Source organism: Bombina bombina, chromosome 3, assembly GCF_027579735.1.
Source record: "Bombina bombina isolate aBomBom1 chromosome 3, aBomBom1.pri, whole genome shotgun sequence".
Lineage (NCBI taxonomy): Eukaryota > Metazoa > Chordata > Amphibia > Anura > Bombinatoridae > Bombina > Bombina bombina.
The window spans coordinates 960,696,275-960,716,746 of record NC_069501.1 but is presented as its reverse complement, the minus strand read 5'-3'; the positions used below and the strand labels follow the sequence as shown (position 1 = coordinate 960,716,746).

The following is a 20,472-nucleotide window of genomic DNA, read 5'->3' as shown; positions in this document are numbered from 1 at the left end:
AAATTTCTTGCGCCAAGAATGACGCAATAAATATCAGCATTTTGTGGCCTCGCGAGCCTAAATTTTGGCCGCAAAAATTTATAAAAACAGTCAATTTTGAAGAAAAGACTATACCCCGGGTAAGAAAAAATAACTTCCTAAATATGTTTTTCCCTATTTTGAAACTGATAGTCTGCAAAAGGAAATATATTTGCCATGAGTTAGGTTTATGTATAAGTACAATACATATATTTAGAACTTTACATTAATACATAAAGTGCCAAACTATAGCCGAGAGTATCTTTAAGAAATATAAACATACTTACCGAAAGACACCCATCGATATATAGCAGATAGCCAAACAAGTACTGAAACAGTTATCAGTAGAGGTAATGGAATATGAGAGTATATCGTCGATCTGAAAAGGGAGGTAGGAGATGAATCTCTACGACCAATAACAGAGAACCTATGAAAAGATTTCCCGCAAGGAAAACCATAGAATTCAATAGGCGATACTCCCTTCACGTCCCTCTGACATTCACTGTACTCAGAGGAATCGGGCTTCAAAATGCTGAGAAGCGCATATCACATAAGAAAATCAAGCACAAACTTACTTCACCACCTCCATAGGAGACAAAGTTTGTAAAACTGAATTGTGGGTGTGGTGAGGGGTGTATTTATAGGCATTTTGAGGTTTGGGAAACTTTGCCCCTCCTGGTAGGATTGTATATCCCATATGTCACTAGCTCATGGACTCTTGCCAATTATATGAAAGAAAATAGAACAGCATCTTACAAATGTATTTTAACCCATTCACATCCTAACAGCGCTGGGCTGTAACGTCCTTAGGACGGCATGGATCCTGCATTTTTGGTCGTCTGGCAGCCTCCTCCTTTTGTTCAATGCGAAATCGTAGGCAGTTCCTGCCTGGAAATATGTGATTGCATCAACAATTGTTCTGATTTTAACCACTTGCACCGGGCATGAAGGAGTTAACCTTCATGTGTTTATTTGTGCTGCTGTTTTGATTAAAATACACTTGTTAGTGACGGAGGGAAAACCCCTAGCTTTGTTTAGAATGAGCATTGCATATATATTCACAAGTAAAAAAAAAAACAGCAAAGTTTTACTAATTGTTAAGGGTTTTAGTTGCAAAAAAAAAAAATACACGTGTTTTGCAAACTTTACATTCAAATACTTTATTGAAATAATCAATTTTTGTTTTTAACTACACTGTCCCTTTAAATCCAGATGACTCTGTATAGTTTTGCAAGAGGACATAAGAAAACAGCCCTCAGGACTAATAGGACATTTCCCAGAATAATTAATAAAAATGTGTTTAACAGAGTTTACACACTATAAAAATCTCTATATTTACTAGAGCTCTGTATGTAGTGTGAGAGATGGGAGAATATAAAATTACATAACTTTTTTTACAGCTGACATTCAATTACATTTAAAGACAAGGCTCTGGGTTCTGTTGCATTCCGGGAGTCTACATCAGTCACATCAGTTAGAATGAAAGAAGTACATTTATTTATTCTATTCAGAACAAGGCTACCAAACATGTATCTGCATCATAACTCCAGAATCAAATGTGTCTATTTCTGTATCATGGATCAATAGTAGGATTCTCAAATGATCAATACACTTTTCCTAGTTCCATCTAATATTATAGACATAGTACAAATTCTTTTTATATTTTAGCATACATACTCGATAAGAATAAAAAATAAATCTACAATGAACATTAAAATGACCTAATGTACTCACGTGTTTTGTATTAACCATGGAGTTTCCTCTTGTATTTCCAGAGGTTCGTCAAACTCAGATGACCTGTTCTAAGGGAAGACAAAATGTTATACTAAAACAAAATGTATGCTCACCTGATATATTTCTTCGAGATGTGGTGAGTCCATGGGTTCATCTTAATTACTGTTGGGAATACCACTCCTCGCCAGCAGGAGGAGGCAAAGAGCACCACAGTAAAAACTGTTAAGTTTCACTTCCCTACCCATAACCCCCAGTCATTTGACCGAAAGTAAATGGAGAAAGGAAAGTGATACAAGGTGAGGAGGTGACTGAGGCTTAGTCAAAACCCCAAAACAATTACCCAAAAAACAAAGGGTGGGTCCGTGGACTCACCACATCTCGAAGAAATAAATTGATCATGTAAGCATTCATTTAGTTAATTTCTAAAGATGTGGTGAGTCCACGGGTTCATCTTAATTACTGTTGGGAACCAATACCCAAGCTAGAGTACACAGATGAATATGGAGGGATAAAAAACCAGCATGCCTAAACCGAAGGCACCACCGATTGAAGAACCTTTCTCCCAAAAGCTGCCTCAGCCGAGGCAAAAGTATAAAATCTGTAAAATTTAGAAAAAGTATGCAAAGACGACCAAGTTGCAGCTTTGCAAATCTGCTCCATAGAAGCTTCATTTTTGAAAGCCCACGAAGAGGTTATGGCTCTGGTAGAATGAGCCTTAATCCTCTCTGGAGGTTGTTTCCCAGAGGATTCATAAGCCATGCGGATTACACTCCTCAACCAAAGAGCTAGAGTAGGGGCAGATGCCCTCTGACCTCTATACGTCCCAGAAAAACAAACAAATAAAGCGGAAGACTTCCGAAAGTCTTTAGTCGCTTCCAAGTAAAACTTAAGAACGCGAACCACATCCAGATTATGCAGCAAGCGTTCCTTGTCTAAAGAACGCTTCAGACACAGGGAAGGAACAACAATTTCCCGATTAATATTTTTAGTAGATACAACCTTGGGAAGGAATCCCAACTTAGTACGAAGAACAGCCTTATCAGCATGAAACATGATATAAGGAGAATCAAACTGTAAAGCATAGAGTTCAGATACTCTCCGAGCAGAAGAAATAGCCAACAAAAACAAAACTTTCCAAGACAAAAGATTGTCAAGGGAATGCATCGGCTCAAACGGACGCCGTTGTAAAACCTTAAGTACAAGATTAAGGCTCCAAGGAGGAGCAGTCACCTTAAACACCGGCCTAATTCTGACTAAGGCCTGACAAAAAGACTGAACGTCTGGCACATCTGCCAAACGTTTATGTAAAAGGACTGATAAGGCCGAAATTTGACCCTTCAGGGTACTAACAGACAAGCCTTTATCCAGACCCTAAAGAAAGGATAATATTCTTGGGATCCTAACCTTACTCCAAGAATATCCCTTAACTTCACACCAAAAAAGATATTTCGTCCATATTTTATGGTAAATCCTTGTAGTGACCGGCTTACGAGCCTGGATCAATGTCTCAATCACTGACTCTGAAAAACCTTGCTTAGATAGAATAAAGCGTTCAATCTCCAAGCAGTCAGCTTCAGAGAAACGAGATTTGGATGAAGAAAAGGCACCTGAAGAAGAAGGTCCTTCCTCAGGGGAAGCTTCCACGGAGGGAGAGTTAACATATCCACTAGATCTGCATACCTCCGAGGCCAAGCTGGGGCGATTAGAATCACTGATGCTCGTTCCTATCTTAAGCAAGCAATCACCCGAGACAGGAGGGCCAACGGAGGAAAAAAATAAGCCAACTGGAAGTCCCACGGAACTACCAGGGCGTCTATTAGAATGGCCTGAGGATCCCTTGACCTGGAACCGTACCTTGGAAGCTTTGCATTTTGGCAGATTGCAATGAGATCCAACTCCGGCATACCCCATCTGGATACCAGTTTGGAGAAAACTTCTTGATGGAGTTCCCATTCCCCTGGATGGAAAGTCTGCCTGCTTAGCAAATCCGCTTCCAAGTTGTCTACTCCCGGGATGTGGATGACTGACAGACAACAGTGGTCTTCCGCCCACTGAATGATCCGAGACACCTCCCTCATCGCTAGGGAACTTTGTGTTCCCCCCTGATGGTTGATGTACGCTACTGATATGGTGTCTGATTGGAATCTGATGAACTAGTTTGAGGCCAAGCTAAAAACGCATTCTAAATTGCTCTCAACTCCAGAATGTTGATCAGTAGTTTGGACTCCTCCTGAGTCCAAAGACCCTGAGCTTTGAGGCATTTCCAGACTGCCCCCCAGCCCACCAGGCTGGCATCTGTAGTCACTATCACCCAAGATGGTCTCCGAAAGCAAGTGCCCCGGGACAGTTGCTCCCGAGAAAGCCACCAATGAAGAGAATCCTTTGTCTTCTGATTCAACACTATCTTTTAAAAAAGATGCAGATATTCTCCGTTCCACTGATTGAGCATGCATAACTGTAAAGCTCTCAGATGAAAACAAGCAAATGGCTCAATGTCCATGGTTGCCACCATCAGTCCAATTACTTCCATACACTGAGCAACTGAAGGACAAAGTGTCTCCTGAAGGACTCGACAAGCCGATAGGAGCTTGACTGTTCTGGTCTCCGTCAGGAATATTAATCAGAACAGAGTCTATAATCGTCCCTAAGAACACAACTCTTGTTGCTTGAACCAGAGAACTCTTTTCCACATTTACCTTCAACCCGTGAGACCGGAGGAAGGAGAGTTACATCTCATTGTGAGATGCCACCCTTGGAAATGAGGGAGCCTGAATTAGAATGTCATCCAGATAGGGGGCCGCTGCTATCCCCCTTGACCAGATCACCGCTAGAAGGGCCCCTAGAACCTTCAAGAAGATTCTGGGAGCTATGGCCAGGCCACAAACTGAAAGTGATGAACCAGAAATACAAATCTCAGAAACTTGTGATGATCCCTGTGGATGGGAACATGCAAGTAAGCATCCTTCAAATCTATGGTCGTCATATACTGACCCTCTTGGATCAAAGGAAGAATTGTCCGAATGGTTTCCATCTTGAACGATGGAACCTTGAGGAATTTGTTTAGGCAGTTTAAGTCTAGAATCGGGCGGAAGGTTCCCTCTTTTTTGGGAACCACAAACAGGTTTGAATAAAAACCTAGACCCTGTTCCAACTTTGGAACCAGAACAATCACCCCCAGGGACAAGAGGACTTCGATACACCTCAAGAATGCCTCTCTCTTTATCTTGTCTGCAGATAAGCTGGAAAGGTGAAACCTGCCCCTGGGGGGACAACCCTTGAATTCCAACCTGTAGCCCTGAGACACAATTTCCACCGCCCATGGGTCTGGAACGTCCCTTAACCAGACTTGAGTGAACTGAGTCTGCCCCCCACTAGATCCTGGCCTGAATGGGGGCAACCCCTTCATGCAGACTTAGAGTCGGTAGCAGGCTTTTTGGCCCGCTTACTCCTACTCCAAGACTGAGTTTATTTCCAGACTGGCTTGTTATTATCCTGCTTGGACGAAGACTTTGACGTCCCTTCGGTTTGCTCCTCTTATGCTGGGGCAGAAAAGACCCTTTTCTGCCTGTAACATCAAAAATGATTTCCGCCAAACTCGATCCAAATAAGGTCTTCCCCTTGTAAGGAAGAGCCATCAGTTTAGCCTTAGATGAAACATCAGCTGACCAAGACTTCAACCATAAAGCCCGTCTGGCCAAAATAGCAAAACCAGAAGCCTTAGCTCTCAAACTAAGGACCTGGAGGACCCCATCAGCAATATAGGAATTGGCGAACCTGAGAGCTCCGATTCTGTCCTGAATCTCGTCAAGAGGCGTTTCCTCCTGTAGAGAATCTTTTAATGCCTCAAACCAGTATGAGGCAGCACTAGTCACCATAGCAATACAGACCACTGGTTGCCATTGGAGACCAAGATGTGCATAGATCTTTTAAGATAAGCCTCCATCTTTTATCCATAGGATCGTTGAAGGCGCAACTATCCTCAATAGGTATTGTCGTCCTCTTGGCTAGAGTGGAAATGGCACCCTCTACCTTGGGTACCGAAGACCAAACCTTCGAAATGGAAGAATCTACTGGAAACATTTTCTTAAACACCGGAGATGGATTAAAAACCACTCCTGGTTTCTCCAACTCTTGCGCTATGATTTTCTTAGCCCTATCTGGGACCAGAAAACCTCAGAAGAGGAAGGAACATCAAAGAAACTATTAAGTTTATTGGACTTCTTAGGCGTTACCACTGCCTGAGAATCAAAATCGTCCAAAGTAGCTAAAACATTATTTAGTAACACCAGGAGGTGTTCTAGCTTAAACCTGAAGGAAGAACCTTCACTCTCAGAGAAAGGCATTATACTGTCTGAATCTGAAATCTCACCCTCTGAGCGAGAATTCTCCTCACCTTCAGATCTTAAAGGAACCTAAGGGTCAGCATTAGAAACAGATCTGGGAAAAATATGGGAAACTCGGCTAAGGCTGCAGATATCGCTGAGGACACCTGTGCAGCAATCTCTGCCTTTAAAAATGCTCCACTGGGAGTTAAAGAGGAACAACAGGACACAGTGTTAGCTGCCATAGAGGCTTGGAACGAAATAGGGGAAGGTCCTGGCATTACCTGGACAACATCCTCCTGAGAGACATAAGGCTCGACATTAAAAAACTTGTCTTTACCCTGCAATGTCTGTTTTAAACAGGAAGAACAGAACTGCATAGGAGCTGAAATTTGTGCATCTAAACATATTAAACAGGGATTGAAATTAGTGGAATTCATATCAGACATAACTGGTATTATCCTCTATTCAAACTCTCTAGCGTTTAATATACAACAAGAATTAAACCATTCAAAAGAATAAGTCTTTAATAAACACTTTTAAAAAAATGACATCAGAAAAAACCTTCCTTTTGCACCTCAGTATACCGAGGTACTCTTACCACCACTTGAAGCGGATCAATCCTGCAACGTATCACTTGCGCTCCTAAAGCGCTCCTCACTACGCAGCAAGAATTCACACAGAGCCGAAATGCGCAGGCCCAATGACATCACTGATGTCCGAAGGCGCGAAAACGCTCTCATGGTCTGAACAAGGAGGTGGGCGTGGTTAAAACCCGCCCGCAAACTGAAGCAAAACAAACCATTTAACTAATAATAAACAGTGCAGATAAAAAACACACACAAAAAAATGAATTACACACAAAAATACACCTCCTCCATGCACATTGAGGCAAAGAGAATGACTAGGGGTTAAGGGTAGGGAAGTGATACTTAACAGTTTTTACTGTGGTGCTCTTTGCCTCCTCCTGTTGGCGAGGAGTGGTATTCCCAACAGTAATTAAGATAAACCCGTGGACTCACCACATGTTACATCAAGTCAGAGATAAAGGATGACTATTTTACCACATATTATTGTATATCTTGTTGGCATAAGCCAAGCAGAGATATATTTTGGTTGTGTAGCTCTGTCTGAAACTAACTACTTTTTAGTACAGTAGGCCTACCGTTATGTTAGGTTTCTGTACATTCTGGTGCCAGAAAAAAAAACAAGAAATTAACTTCTAAGGCCTTCTGTCAGTCCAAGTGTAATGATACCATTATACTACATGTGCTTAGACTAAAAAATTAAACACTAAACAAATGCTAGATAGAATGATGCATTCAATAAAAAGATTAGTCAGATGTATTTTTTAATGTTTCATTAGTTGTTTAAATATTGACAAAATAAGTGTAAAATGTTAGTGTTTATAAAACAATGGGAGCTGCCATGTTTTAACTTAGGTTACCTTCTCTGCTGTGACCAATCAGGAAAACTTATTAGTAACCATAAAAAAAAGAGAGAAGCGCTCAACCTAATAGCTTGTTCTATGGCTAGTTACCACTCAAGAAGCAGCCTCTTAACTCAACATGTGCCTTTCACAGAGAAGAACTTTCCTGAAGCATATCAGTCTGTCCCTGACTTCACTGTACAATCCAGCCCTGAAATACTATGCAATCCCTCTCTGAACAAGAGAAACAGCAAAACCCAGACTGCTTCTTGGGTGGTAACTAGCCATAGAACAAGCTATAATGCTATTGTTCATTATCAGGTTGAGCGCTTCTCTCTTTTTATCCAGACGTGGACCCGTTGCTCAGTGTGCCTAGAGGGATATGGCAGCACCTCACTGACGAGGCCCACAATAGGCCGAAACATACGTCTGGGGTTTTGCTGTTTCTCTCGTTCAGAGAGGGATTGCCTGGTATTTCGGGGCTGGACTGTACTGTGAAGTCAGGATCAGACTGATATGCTTCAGGAAAGTTCTTCTCTGTGAAAGGCACATGTTGAGCAAAAAGAGGCTGCTTCTTGGGTGGTAACTAGCCATAGAACAAGCTATAATGCTATTGTTCGTTCTCAGGTTGAGCGCTTCTCTCTTTTTATTTGTTAGTAACCATTGTTATTAACCTGATTTGTCACATCAGCAGATTATGTCACATGTGCTCTAGTTCAGATATGACAATCTAGCCTTTTAGGGGTACTCAAGGACAGAAACACTGCACTAGTCCATGCTCTAAGGGCAGGTGGTGATGTTACCAGCACAGAGAGCATGACTTTTTTATAGTCTGTGCATGCGTACGGCATGCTATTTTATTTGCGCATGCACAAACGTGGTTCTGATCTTAGTGTTAACAACATGGGTAATGCAACTTTTGCAGTCTCTGCTTAGTGGCAGCTGTTCCTCTCTAGTGTGCTGCAGGCTGTACAGCTCAAGCATACTAAAAAAGTAATATTTCCCTTAAAGGTATATGAAACCCAAATTTATTCTATCATGATTCAGATAGAGAATACAATATTAAACAACTTTCCAATTTACTATTATTTAATTTGCTTCCTTCTCTTGTTATCCTTTGCTGAAAGCTATATCTAGGAAAGCTCAGGAGCAGCAGTGAACCTAGGTTCTAGCTGTTGATTGATAGCTGCATATAAATACCGATTGTGATTGACTCACACATGAGTTCAGTTAGAAACCATTAGTGCATTGCTGCTACTTCAACAAATGATACCAAGAAAATGAAACAAATTAGATAATAGAAGTAAATTAGAAAGTTGTTTAAAATTGTATTCTCTATCTGAATGATAAAAGAAAAAATTGGGTTTCATGTCCCTTTAACATTATCAATATTTTCAATAGTGAAGCAGAATTATTTTGTGCATACAATAAAGAAATCCTGCATCTTTTGCATCCCGTGTTATATTAAGCAGTGCCCACAAAGGAACGCATGATGGTGCACCAAAAAATGAGATCCTTTCTTTATGCAGTTATAACTTTTCTAAAAGAAAAAGGCTTTTCTGCAGGTGGGAAAGGGTTCAAAAGTTCAGTAAATGGCATTGTCAGTTGATTGATTCCTGTGTCAGGGACACGAAACTCAAATTTTTTCTTTCATGATTCGGATAGATGATGCAATTTTAAACAACTTTCCAACTTGCTTTTATTATATATTTTGCTTCCTTCTCTTGTTATCCTTTGCTGAAAGATTTAGCTAGGCAAGTTCAGGAGCAGCAAGGAACCTAGGTTCTCGCTGCTGATTGGTAACTGCATATATATATATATATATATATATATATATATATATATATATATATATATATATATATATAATCAATACACAGCAGCTTAGCACTCACAATACTTTCCTTATGACCGGGGTGCTCAGCAACATATTTCATAGACCTCCAACAAAAGCAGGCACTCACCGGGTTTGAAGTGGCAAAAAAACATAATTTATGTAAGAACTTACCTGATAAATTCCTTTCTTTCATATTAGCAAGAGTCCATGAGCTAGTGAGGTATGGGATATACATTCCTACCAGGAGGGGCAAAGTTTCCCAAACCTTAAAATGCCTATAAATACACCCCTCACCACACCCACAATTCAGTTTAATGAATAGCCAAGAAGTGGGGTGAAAAAAGAGCGAAAGCATCAAAAAATAAGGAATTGGAATAATTGTGCTTTATACAAAAAAATAATAACCACCACAAAAAAGGGTGGGCCTCATGTACTCTTGCTAATATGAAAGAAAGGAAATTATCAGGTAAGTTCTTACATAAATTATGTTTTCTTTCATGTAATTAGCAAGAGTCCATGAGCTAGTGACCTATGGGATAGCAGATACCCAAGATGTGGAACTTCCACGCAAGAGTCAATAGAGAGGGAGGGATAAAATAAAGACAGCCAATTCCGCTGAAAAAATAATCCACAACCCAAATCAAAAGTTTTAATCTTATAATGAAAAAAACTAAAATTATAAGCAGACGAATCAAACAGAAACAGCTGCCTGAAGTACTTTTCTACCAATAACTGCTTCAGAAAAAAAAAACACATCAAAATGGTAGAATTTAGTAAAAGTATGCAAAGAAGACCAAGTTGCTGCTTTGCAAATCTGATCAACAGAAGCTTCATTGCTAAAAGCCCAGGAAGTAGAGACTGACCTAGTAGAATGAGCCGTAATTCTTTGAGGCGGGGACTTACCCGACTCCACATAAGCATGATGAATCAAAGACTTTAACCAAGACGCCAAAGAAATGGCAGAAGCCTTCTGACCTTTCCTGGAACCAGAAAAGATAACAAATAGACTAGAAGTCTTTCTAAAATATTTAGTAGCTTCAACATAATATTTTAAAACTCTAACTACATCCAAAGAATGTAACGACCTTTCCTTAGTATTCTTAGGATTAGGACATAATGAAGGGACAACAATTTCTCTACTAATGTTAGAATTCACAACCTTAGGCAAAAATTGAAATGAAGTCCACAACACCGCCTTATCCTGATGAAAAATCAGAAAAGAAGATTCACAAGAAAGAGCAGATAACTCAGAAACTCTTCTAGCAGAAGAGATAGCCAAAAGGAACAATACTTTCCAGGAAAGTAATTTAATATCCAGAGAATGCATAGGCTCAAATGGAGGAGCCTGTAAAGCTGACAAAACCAAATTAAGACACCAAGGAGGAGAGATTGGCTTAATAACAGGTTTGATACGGACCAAAGCCTGTACAAAACAACGAATATCAGGAAGATGAGCAATCTTTCTGTGAAAAAGAACAGAAAGAGCAGATATTTGTTCTTTCAAAGAATTTGCAGACAAACCTTTATCCAAACCATCCTGAAGAAATTGTAAAATTCTAGGAATTCTGAAAGAATGCCAGGAGAATTTATGAGAAGAACACCAAGAGATGTAAGTCTTCCAAACCCGATAATAAATCTTTCTAGAGACAGATTTTCAAGCCTGTAACATAGTATTAATTACTGAGTCAGAGAAACCTCTATGACTAAGAATCAAGCGTTCAATTTCCATACCTTCAAATTTAATGATTTGAGATCCTGATGGAAAAAAGGACCTTTAGATAGAAGGTCTGGCCTTAACGGAAGTGTCCAAGGTTGGCAACTGGCCATCCGAACGAGATCCGCAAACCAAAACCTGTGAGGCCATGCTGGAGCCACCAGCAGTACACATGAGCGCTCCATTACAATTTTGGAGATTACTTTCGGAAGAAGAACTAGAGGCGGAAAGATATAAGCAGGATGATAATTCCAAGGAATTGACAACGCATCCACTGCTTCCGCCTGAGGATCCCGGGATCTGGATAGATACCTGGGGAGTTTCTTGTTCAAATGAGAGGCCATCAGATCTATTTCTGGAAGACCCCAGATTTGCACAATCTGAAGAAAAACCTCTGGATGAAGAGACCATTCGCCCGGATGTAACATCTGGCGACTGAGAAAATCCGCTTCCCAATTGTCTACACCTGGGATGTGAACCGCAGAAATTAGACAGGAGCTGGATTCCGCCCATACAAGTATCCGAGATACTTCTTTCATAGCTTGAGGACTGTGAGTCTCACCTTGATGATTGACATATGCCACGGTCGTGACATTGTCTGTTTGAAAACAAATAAACGATTCTCTCTTTAGAAGAGGCCAGAACTGAAGAGCTCTGAAAATCGCACTGAGTTCCAAAATGTTGATTGGTAATCTCGCCTCCTGAGATTCCCAAACCCCCTGCGCCGTCAGAGATCCCCATACAGCTCCCCAACCTGAAAGACTTGCATCTGTTGAGATCACAGTCCAGGTTGGACGAACAAAAGAGGCCCCTTGAAATAAACTATGGTGATCCATCCACCAAGTTAGAGATGATCAAACATTGGGATTTAAGGATATTATTTGTGATATCCTTGTATAATCCCTGCACCACTGGTTCAGCATAAAAAGCTGAAGTGGTCTCGTGTGAAAACGAGCAAAAGGGATTGCGTCCGAAGCAGCAGTCATGAGACCTAAAATCTCCATGCATAAAGCTACCGAAGGGAACAATTGAGACTGAAAGTTTCGACAGGCTGAAACCAATTTCAGACGTCTCTTTTCTGTCAGAGACAAAGTCATGGACACTGAATCTATTTGGAAACCTAAAAAGGTTACGCTTGTCTGAGGAATCAAAGAACTTTTTGGTAAATTGATCCTCCAACCATGCCTTTGAAGAAACAACACAAGTTGATTCGTGTGAGATTCTGCAGAATGTAAAGACTGAGCAAGTACCAAGATATCGTCCAAATAAGGAAATACCGCAATACCCTGTTCTCTGATTACAGAGAGAAGGGCACCTAGAAGCTTCGAAAAGATCCTTGGCGCAGTTGCTAGACCAAATGGAAGAGCAATAAACTGGTATTGCTTGTCTAGAAAAGAGAATCTCAGAAACTGATAGTGATCTGAGTGAATTAGGATATGCAGGTATGCATCCTGTAAGTCTATTGTAGACATATAATGCCCTTGCTGAACAAAAGGCAGAATAGTTCTTATAGTCACCATTTTGAATGTTGGTATCCTTACATAACGATTCAATATTTTTAGATCCAGAACTGGAAAGAATTCTCTTTCTTTGGCACAATGAATAGATTTGAATAAAACCCCAGACCCCGTTCCAGAACTGGAACTGGCATAATTACCCCAGCTAACTCTAGGTCTGAAACACATTTCAGAAATGCCTGAGCCTTCACTGGATTTACTGGAATGCGTGAGAGAAAAAAATCTTCTCACAGGTGGCCTTACCTTGAAACCTATTCTGTACCCTTGTGAAACAATGTTCTGAATCCAAAGATTGTGAATCGAATTGATCCAAACGTCTTTGAAAAATCATAACCTGCCCCCTACCAGCTGCGCTGGAATGAGGGCCGCACCTTCATGCGGATTTAGGAGCAGGTTTTGACTTTCTGGTAGGCTTGGACTTATTCCAGACTGTTGAAATTATAGAATCCAACAGTAACAGTTGAAATTATAGAATCCAACTGAGAACCAAACAACTTATTACCTTGGAAAGAGAGAGAAAGCAAAGTTGACTTAGAAGTCATATCTACATTCCAAGATTTAAGCCACAAAGCTCTTCTAGCTAAAATAGCTAAAGACATATACCGGACATCAACTCTAATGATATCAAAAATGGCATCACAGACAAAGTTATTAGCATGTTGAAGAAGTTTAACAATGCTATATGCATTATGATCTGTCCCTTGTTGCGCTAAAGCCTCCAACCAAAAAGTTGAAGCTGCAGCAACATCAGCCAAAGATATAGCAGGTCTAAGTAAATTACCCGAACATGAATAAGCTTTTCTTAAAAAAGATTCAATCTTCCAATCTAAAGGATCTTTAAACGAAGTGCTATCTGCCGTAGGAATAGCAGTACGTTTAGCAAGGGTAGAGATAGCCCCATCGACTTTAGGGATTTTATCCCAAAATTCCAATCTATCAGATGGCACAGGGTACAATTTTTTAAACCTTGGAGAAGGAGTAAATGAAGTACCCAAACTATCCCATTCCCTAGCAATCACATCTGAGATAGCATCAGGAACTGGAAAAACTTCCGGAATTAATACATGAGGCTTATAAACCGAATTTAAACCTTTAGCAGTTTTAGTATCAGGAGGACTGGATTCCTCCATATCTAAAGCAATCAAAACTTCTTTTAGTAATGAACGAATAAACTTCATTTGAAATAAATATGAGGATTTATCAGAATCAATATCTGTAGTAGAATCTTCTGAACCAGAAAAAACTTCATCAGAATCAGATAAGTCAGAATGATGACGGTCACCTAAAAATTCATCTGAAATGTGAGAAGTCTTGAAAGACATTTTACGTTTACTGGAAGGAGGAATAACAGACAGAGCCTTCTTAATAGAATTAGAAACAAATTATTTTACATTAACAGGAAAATCCTGAATATTAGATGTTGAAGGAACAACAACAGGTAAAGGTTTATTACTAATGGAGACACAATCAGCATTGGAAAGTTTATCATGACAACTTTCACAAACTACAGCTGCAGGAACAGTTACCACAAGTTTACAACATATGCACTTAACTTTGGTAGAACCAGCATCAGGCAGCGTCTGTTCATTAGTAGATTTTGATCCAGGGTCGGGATGAGACATCTTGCAATATGTAATAGAAAAAACAACATATAAAGCAAAATTATCAAATTCCTTAAATGACAGTTTCAGGAATGGGAAAGAATGCAAAAAAATAAGCTTCTAGCAACCAGAAGCAATGAAGAGAAATGTTTAAATAATGCGAATAAAAAAAGATGCCCACATTTAATTTTGGCGCAAAAAAATGTATACGCATGCGAAACAGAATACAACTTCCGGTGAAATTACCTCGCCGGAAATGACGAAATTTTAGCGCCAAAAAAAGAATGCGCCAAAAAATGACGAAATAAAAAGAAACATTTCCCGCCCCCGCGAGCTTAACAGCACGCAGGGAAAAAGGCCAAATGAAAATTTTTCAAGGTAAGAATAAATAATTAAATTAAATGCATTATCCCAATAATGAAACTGACAGTCTGAAAATAAGGAATACCGTTTATCCTGAATCAAGGCAAATATAAGTTTATAGACATATATTTAGAACTTTACATATAAAGTGCCCAACCATAGCGTAGAGTGTCACAAAAAATAAGACATACTTACCCCAGGACACTCCTCTACATATAGCAGATAGCCAAACCAGTACAAAAACGAGAATCAGTAGAGGTAATGGTATATAAGAGTATATCGTCGATCTGAAAAGGGAGGTAGGAGAAGAAATCTCTACGACCGATAACAGAGAGCCTATGAAATAGATCCCCTAGAGGTAGACCATTGTTCTCAAATAGGCAATACTCTCTTCACATCCCTCTGACATTCGCTGCACTCTGAGAGGAAAACCGGGCTTCAACCTGTTGCGAAGCGCCTATCAACGTAGAATCTAAGCACAAACTTACTTCACCACCTCCACGGGAGGCAAAGTTTGTAAAACTGAATTGTGGGTGTGGTGAGGGGTGTATTTATAGGCATTTTAAGGTTTGGGAAACTTTGCCCCTCCTGGTAGGAATGTATATCCCATACGTCACTAGCTCATGGACTCTTGCTAATTATTCCAACAGAGTGACGTTTCGGGGTTTTACCCCCGTCCTCAGACTCAAACAACAACAATGAAATGCTCAACAACCTCCCTTAAATACCCTGTTCACCTTACATGTGTTTCAAATAAGGGTATTTAAGGGAGGTTGTTAACGCCCGTGCTGTACTGTTCACCTTATGCTAAGGATAGGCATGTAACTCAATAGAACAGGGAAGGGCTGTACATTTTTAGCCATTTTGGTCCTCTTTGGGCCAAAATTGGAGATGCACATTTTCAGCGGCCCAAATTTTGGTGCATCGCTAGTATTATTCTTTATTTAGTTCTGTGTAAAAGAATCAGATTTAACCTTTTTTTTTTTTTTAACCAATTATCTAAATAAAGTATAGTCCTAGAAATGTATTATTATATGCAAAACAGTAAGTCAAGTAATGAATTCAAACAGCACTCTAGGCTGGCATCAAATGTTAAATATGCTACACAATACTTTTACAGAAAATAAAAGGCAAGAAAAACGAAATAACCAAAAATGTCATTTTCGGCCGAAACTTTCGGTGGCCGAAATTTCAGTGCATCCCTATAGATAATAGAAGTAAATTAGAAAGTTGTTTAAAATTGTATTCTCTATCTGAATCATTAAATCAATTTTGGGGGTTTAATTTCCCTTTAAGTTTAAAGGGACACTCAATCAAAATTAAACTTTCATTATTCAGATAGAGCATGCCATTTTAAACAACTTTCCAATTTACTTCCATTAACAAAATGTGCACAGTCTTTCTATATTTAAACTTTTTGAGTCACCAGCTCCTACTGAGCATGTGCAAGAATAAGTGTGTATGAATTTGTGATTGGCTGAAGGCTGTCACATGGTACGTGTATGCATTTGTGATTGGCTGATGACTGTCACATGGTAAAGGGGGAGTGGAAAAATACATAACTTTTAAAATTGCCAGAAAAAAATCTACTACTCATTTGAAGGTCAGACTAAGTGCTATTGCATTGTCTTTTTTTCTTGCATTTGTTGATTATGCAAATCTACTGTGTTGACTGGTCCTTTAAGGTGCTATTCAGTTGCTCTTCTGCTGCCCTGAAACTATTCCACATAGGAAATAAGTAATAGGAACACATTTCCATTAACAAACTTATAATGTAGACAAAATTTGCCCAAACAGTGTTTTAAAGAATCTGAACAAATCCATACATTTTGCTTTATTACACTAGTTTGCCAGTCAAGCATGTGCACAAAATGTATACTCCAGTCAGAAGTTAAGTACACTAACAAATTGGCACCTGAGATGAATACAATTTGCCAATCTCCTAAATAAAAAAGGCAAAAAAAACCCAGCTTGTTTAACATACTTTTGAGAAGAGAAAATATCCTAGACATATATGACATATAAAACTATAAACCTGCAGTATTTATCATTCCATTATATACGTGTTGCTACAAATTTATAGATTTCCAGATGTTCTGGGACAAGAGCGCAGCTATGTTTTATTTATTTTTTATTTTACATAAAAAATGGAAATTACAGCACTCTAGCCCCAGTGTACAAAATTAAACTTGAAATTCCCGTACCTTAAAGGGATACTAAACCCAATTTTTTTCTTTCAAGATTCAGATAGACTATGCCATTTCAAGAAAAAAACAGGAATCTAGGCTAAGGAGCCAGCCCATTTTGATTCAGCACCCTGGATAGCACTTGCTGATTGGTGGCTACATTTAGCCACCAATCAGCAAGCACAACCCAGGGGCTGAACCAAAAATGGCCCGGCTCCTAAGCTTAACATTCTTGCTTTAAAATAACGATAGAAAGAGAATAAAGAAAATTTGATAATAGGAGTAAATTAGAAAGTTGCTTAAACTTGCATGCTCTATCTGAATCATGAAATAAAAAATGTGGGTTTAGTATCCCTTTAATAAATGTCCCTAAATTGCATAGCATTACAATAGATCATTTGCAGTTTCCTGCTAAGGTACAGGATTCTAATATGGATAATCATCAACCACTCTATTGATTACAATAAATAATAAATGTTATTTTTTTCTTAAATCCCTCTTTGATAATGAATCTTACCTCGTTATAATTTATAACTTCTGAGCGGAGGGCGTCTGCCTCATTTTTACATTGGCACAATGAAGCGTCAGGTTTGCCAGCAGCAGCATTCACAAGGGGAGAATTCCTAAGAGATTCAACTAAAGCAGAACAAACAAACAAAAAATAACCCTGTAAATTATGTACTGGAAAAATATATAAAAACCTTTAAAAAAAAGCATGGTTGTGCAGCATTTCACGTTCTCTTTGTTTTTCTTACTTTTTGTTAAGATGTGAAATTGTTGGTCTAGGTCCTCTTTGGCAAAATGTTCTTCTTCCAGGATATCTGACATTGGCACGCTGGGACTGGCTGAATCTTCATCACAAGGCTGAAAAAAACAATATGAGATTAAAGAGGGTGAAAAAAGCAAATATGGTGGGACTTTGTTGTTTGTTAAAGGTGAAATATTAAAGATACATTAAAGTAATTTTTTTCTTTCAAGATTCAGATGGTGCATAGCCTGGTGATATAATTAAAATTAGATTTTTGTTCTGTCTTTTTAAATGCATACTCTCTGAGACACCAGATCCTACTGAGCATGTGCAAGAGCTTGCAGTGTAATCATATTCAAGTCTGTGAATAGATGATGGTTGTAACATAATACAAGGTGCACATAAATCGAAGACATCTCAAATATAACTGGGGGGAAAATCTACTGCTTATTTGAAATTCAGAGTGAGTGTTATTACATTGTCCATTTATTATGCATTTGTTGATTATGCAATTATTCTGTATGTATTTTTTTTTAAGCTTAAATAACTTCCAGGTCATTAAGAACACTGCACTACAGAGAATCATTTTTAAATACGCATGTTTAGTTTATGCAAACAAACATATACCGTTCATGCAGTGTCCAGCTGACCTTTACTCATGCTGCTGTGTGTTGCTACAGCCAATCAGAGGCTAAAATGCCTAAGCCATTTTCTATGGCAGCACATTGCCTAGTACTTATTAACTTGGGCTTTCACATGCACAGTGTCTCAGTCCCCAAGGCAACAAGCGCTCAAGAATATGCTGCGAAACCAAATTATGACCTCTAATTGGCTGTAGTGCTGCCGGACAAATGTAAAAAGGAGGCTGTGTGAATAGGGTACGTGTCATATAAATCCGGCCTGGGAGATGGAAATAATACATTAATGTTATTAGATCACTTAAATGTCCCTTTAACTAATACATGCACATGTTTGTTTTTCTTCAAACTTATTGGAATAAAACCATGCAACTTCAGTCTTATAGTGTTTAATTTAGATAAAATATTACAAATATATTAAAAGAAATGACACAACGTATACAATAATTTAAATGTATATTTATCCTAACCAGATACCCCTCCTAACCACTTATTTTAGTGACATCATGTCTATATATTTTTCATGTGCACCTTTTTCACAACATTTCCTATATGAAATTATTATTATTTTGAAGAATATTGTGAATGTTTGTTAACATTGTAAGATATATCATAGAGACTTGTGAAAGTCATAGGACAATTCTAATTAAAAAAAAAAACGTTTTTGCAAGTGTAGCATTGTGTTCAGCTTAACTTAAGAATTCCACTCAACATACATGAGTTAGCGACTGTATTTATCAAAATTATAAGCACTTACTATGTACCATCAAGTAGTATTAATACATTAGAACATGGTTTATTTACATAGCATATAGTAGCAACTGAAAATGGAATTGCAAAAGATCTACATACGGAAGCATTTACAACAGTCTTTTTACTGATGATTTGTAAAACTCTGCACACCTGGCGAGCATGTTTATCATCTTATCTCCCTAGATATTGACAAGCTAAAGGTCCACTAAATACAGTGGAATTGAATAACTGACAAATACACAATAAAAACACAAACTGTTGCCAGTGCCACATAGTGCTAAAGATATGGCAACTCCAGAACCTACATTAATATGCAGTCATGTTAAATCAAGGAGATCTTGTAAATTCCACTTAGGTGGATATCTTATTAGGACTGAACTAATAAGCAAACTGTGTGTAACTTAAATGCTTTAGTAAAGTCACTGTAAAATGTTCACTTCTAAAAGAGGTCATTTGAATGTATTACACTTGTATTTGTTGTTTGTGTGAGATATATATATATATGCACACACACACACACACACACACACACACACACATATACACACACAGTTGTGCTCATAAGTGTACATACCCTGGAAGAATTTATGATTTATTGGCCATTTTTCAGAGAATATGAATGATAACAAAAACTTTTCTTTCACTCGTGGTTAGTGTTTGGCTGAAGCCATTCATTATCAATCAACTGTGTTTACTCTTTTTAAATCATAATGACAACAGAAACTGCCCAAATGACCCTGATCAAAAGTTTACATACCCTGGTGATTTTGGCCTGATAACATGCACACAAGTTGACACAAAGGGGTTTGAATGGCTTTTAAAGGTAACCATCCTCACCTGTGATATGTTTGATTGTAATTAGTGTGTGTATATAAAACGTCAATGAGTTTCTGGACACCTGACAGACCCTTGCATCTTTCATCCAGTGCTGCACATTCTGAGTTATGAGGAAAGAAAAAGAATTGTCAAAGGATCTGTGGGAAAAAGGTAGTTGAACTGTATAAAACAGGAAAGGGATATAAAAAGATATCCAAGGAATTGAGAATGCAAATCAGCAGTGTTCAAACTCTAATCAAGAAGTGGAAAATGAGGTGTTCTGTTTGATAACATACTGCATTTATCTTGCCATCAATTCTGACCAAATTTCCTGTGCCTTTGTAGCTCACACATCCCAAAACATCAGCGATCCACATCAGTGTTTCACAGTAGGAATGGTGTACCTTTCATCATAGGCCTTGTTGACTCCTCTCCAAATGTAGAGTTTATGCTTGTGGCCAAAAAGCTAAATTTTGGTCTCATCACTCCAAATGACTTTGTGCTTGTCTCTGTGCTGTTTGGCGTATTGTAAGCGGGATACTTTGTGGCATTTGCATATTAATGGCTTTCTTCTGGCGACTTGACCATGCAGCCCATCTTTCTTCAAGTGACTCCTTATTGTGCATCTTATAACAGCCACACCACATGTCCTGTATTTCACCTGAAGTTATTTGTGGGTTTGTCTTTGCATCCCAAACAATTTTCCTGGCAGTTGTGGCTGAAATTTTAGTTGGTCTACCTGACCGTGGTTTGGTTTCAACAGAACCCCTCATTTTCAACTTCTTTATAAGAGTTT

At 38.7% G+C, this 20,472-nt stretch overlaps 1 protein-coding gene across 1 annotated transcript in view; it reads right to left on the bottom strand.

Annotated features, from left to right (window-relative positions):
• LRCH1 (leucine rich repeats and calponin homology domain containing 1) overlaps window positions 1–20,472 on the bottom strand; it is a 476,896-nt gene that overhangs the window by 132,258 nt on the left and 324,166 nt on the right. The window contains exons 8-10 of the mRNA XM_053708012.1: window positions 17,477–17,585; window positions 17,239–17,357; window positions 1,753–1,820 (exon numbers count right to left, since the gene is read on the bottom strand). Of these exons, the coding sequence (XP_053563987.1) occupies window positions 1,753–1,820; window positions 17,239–17,357; window positions 17,477–17,585 (296 nt within the window). The remainder of the gene's footprint in view (window positions 1–1,752; window positions 1,821–17,238; window positions 17,358–17,476; window positions 17,586–20,472) is intronic.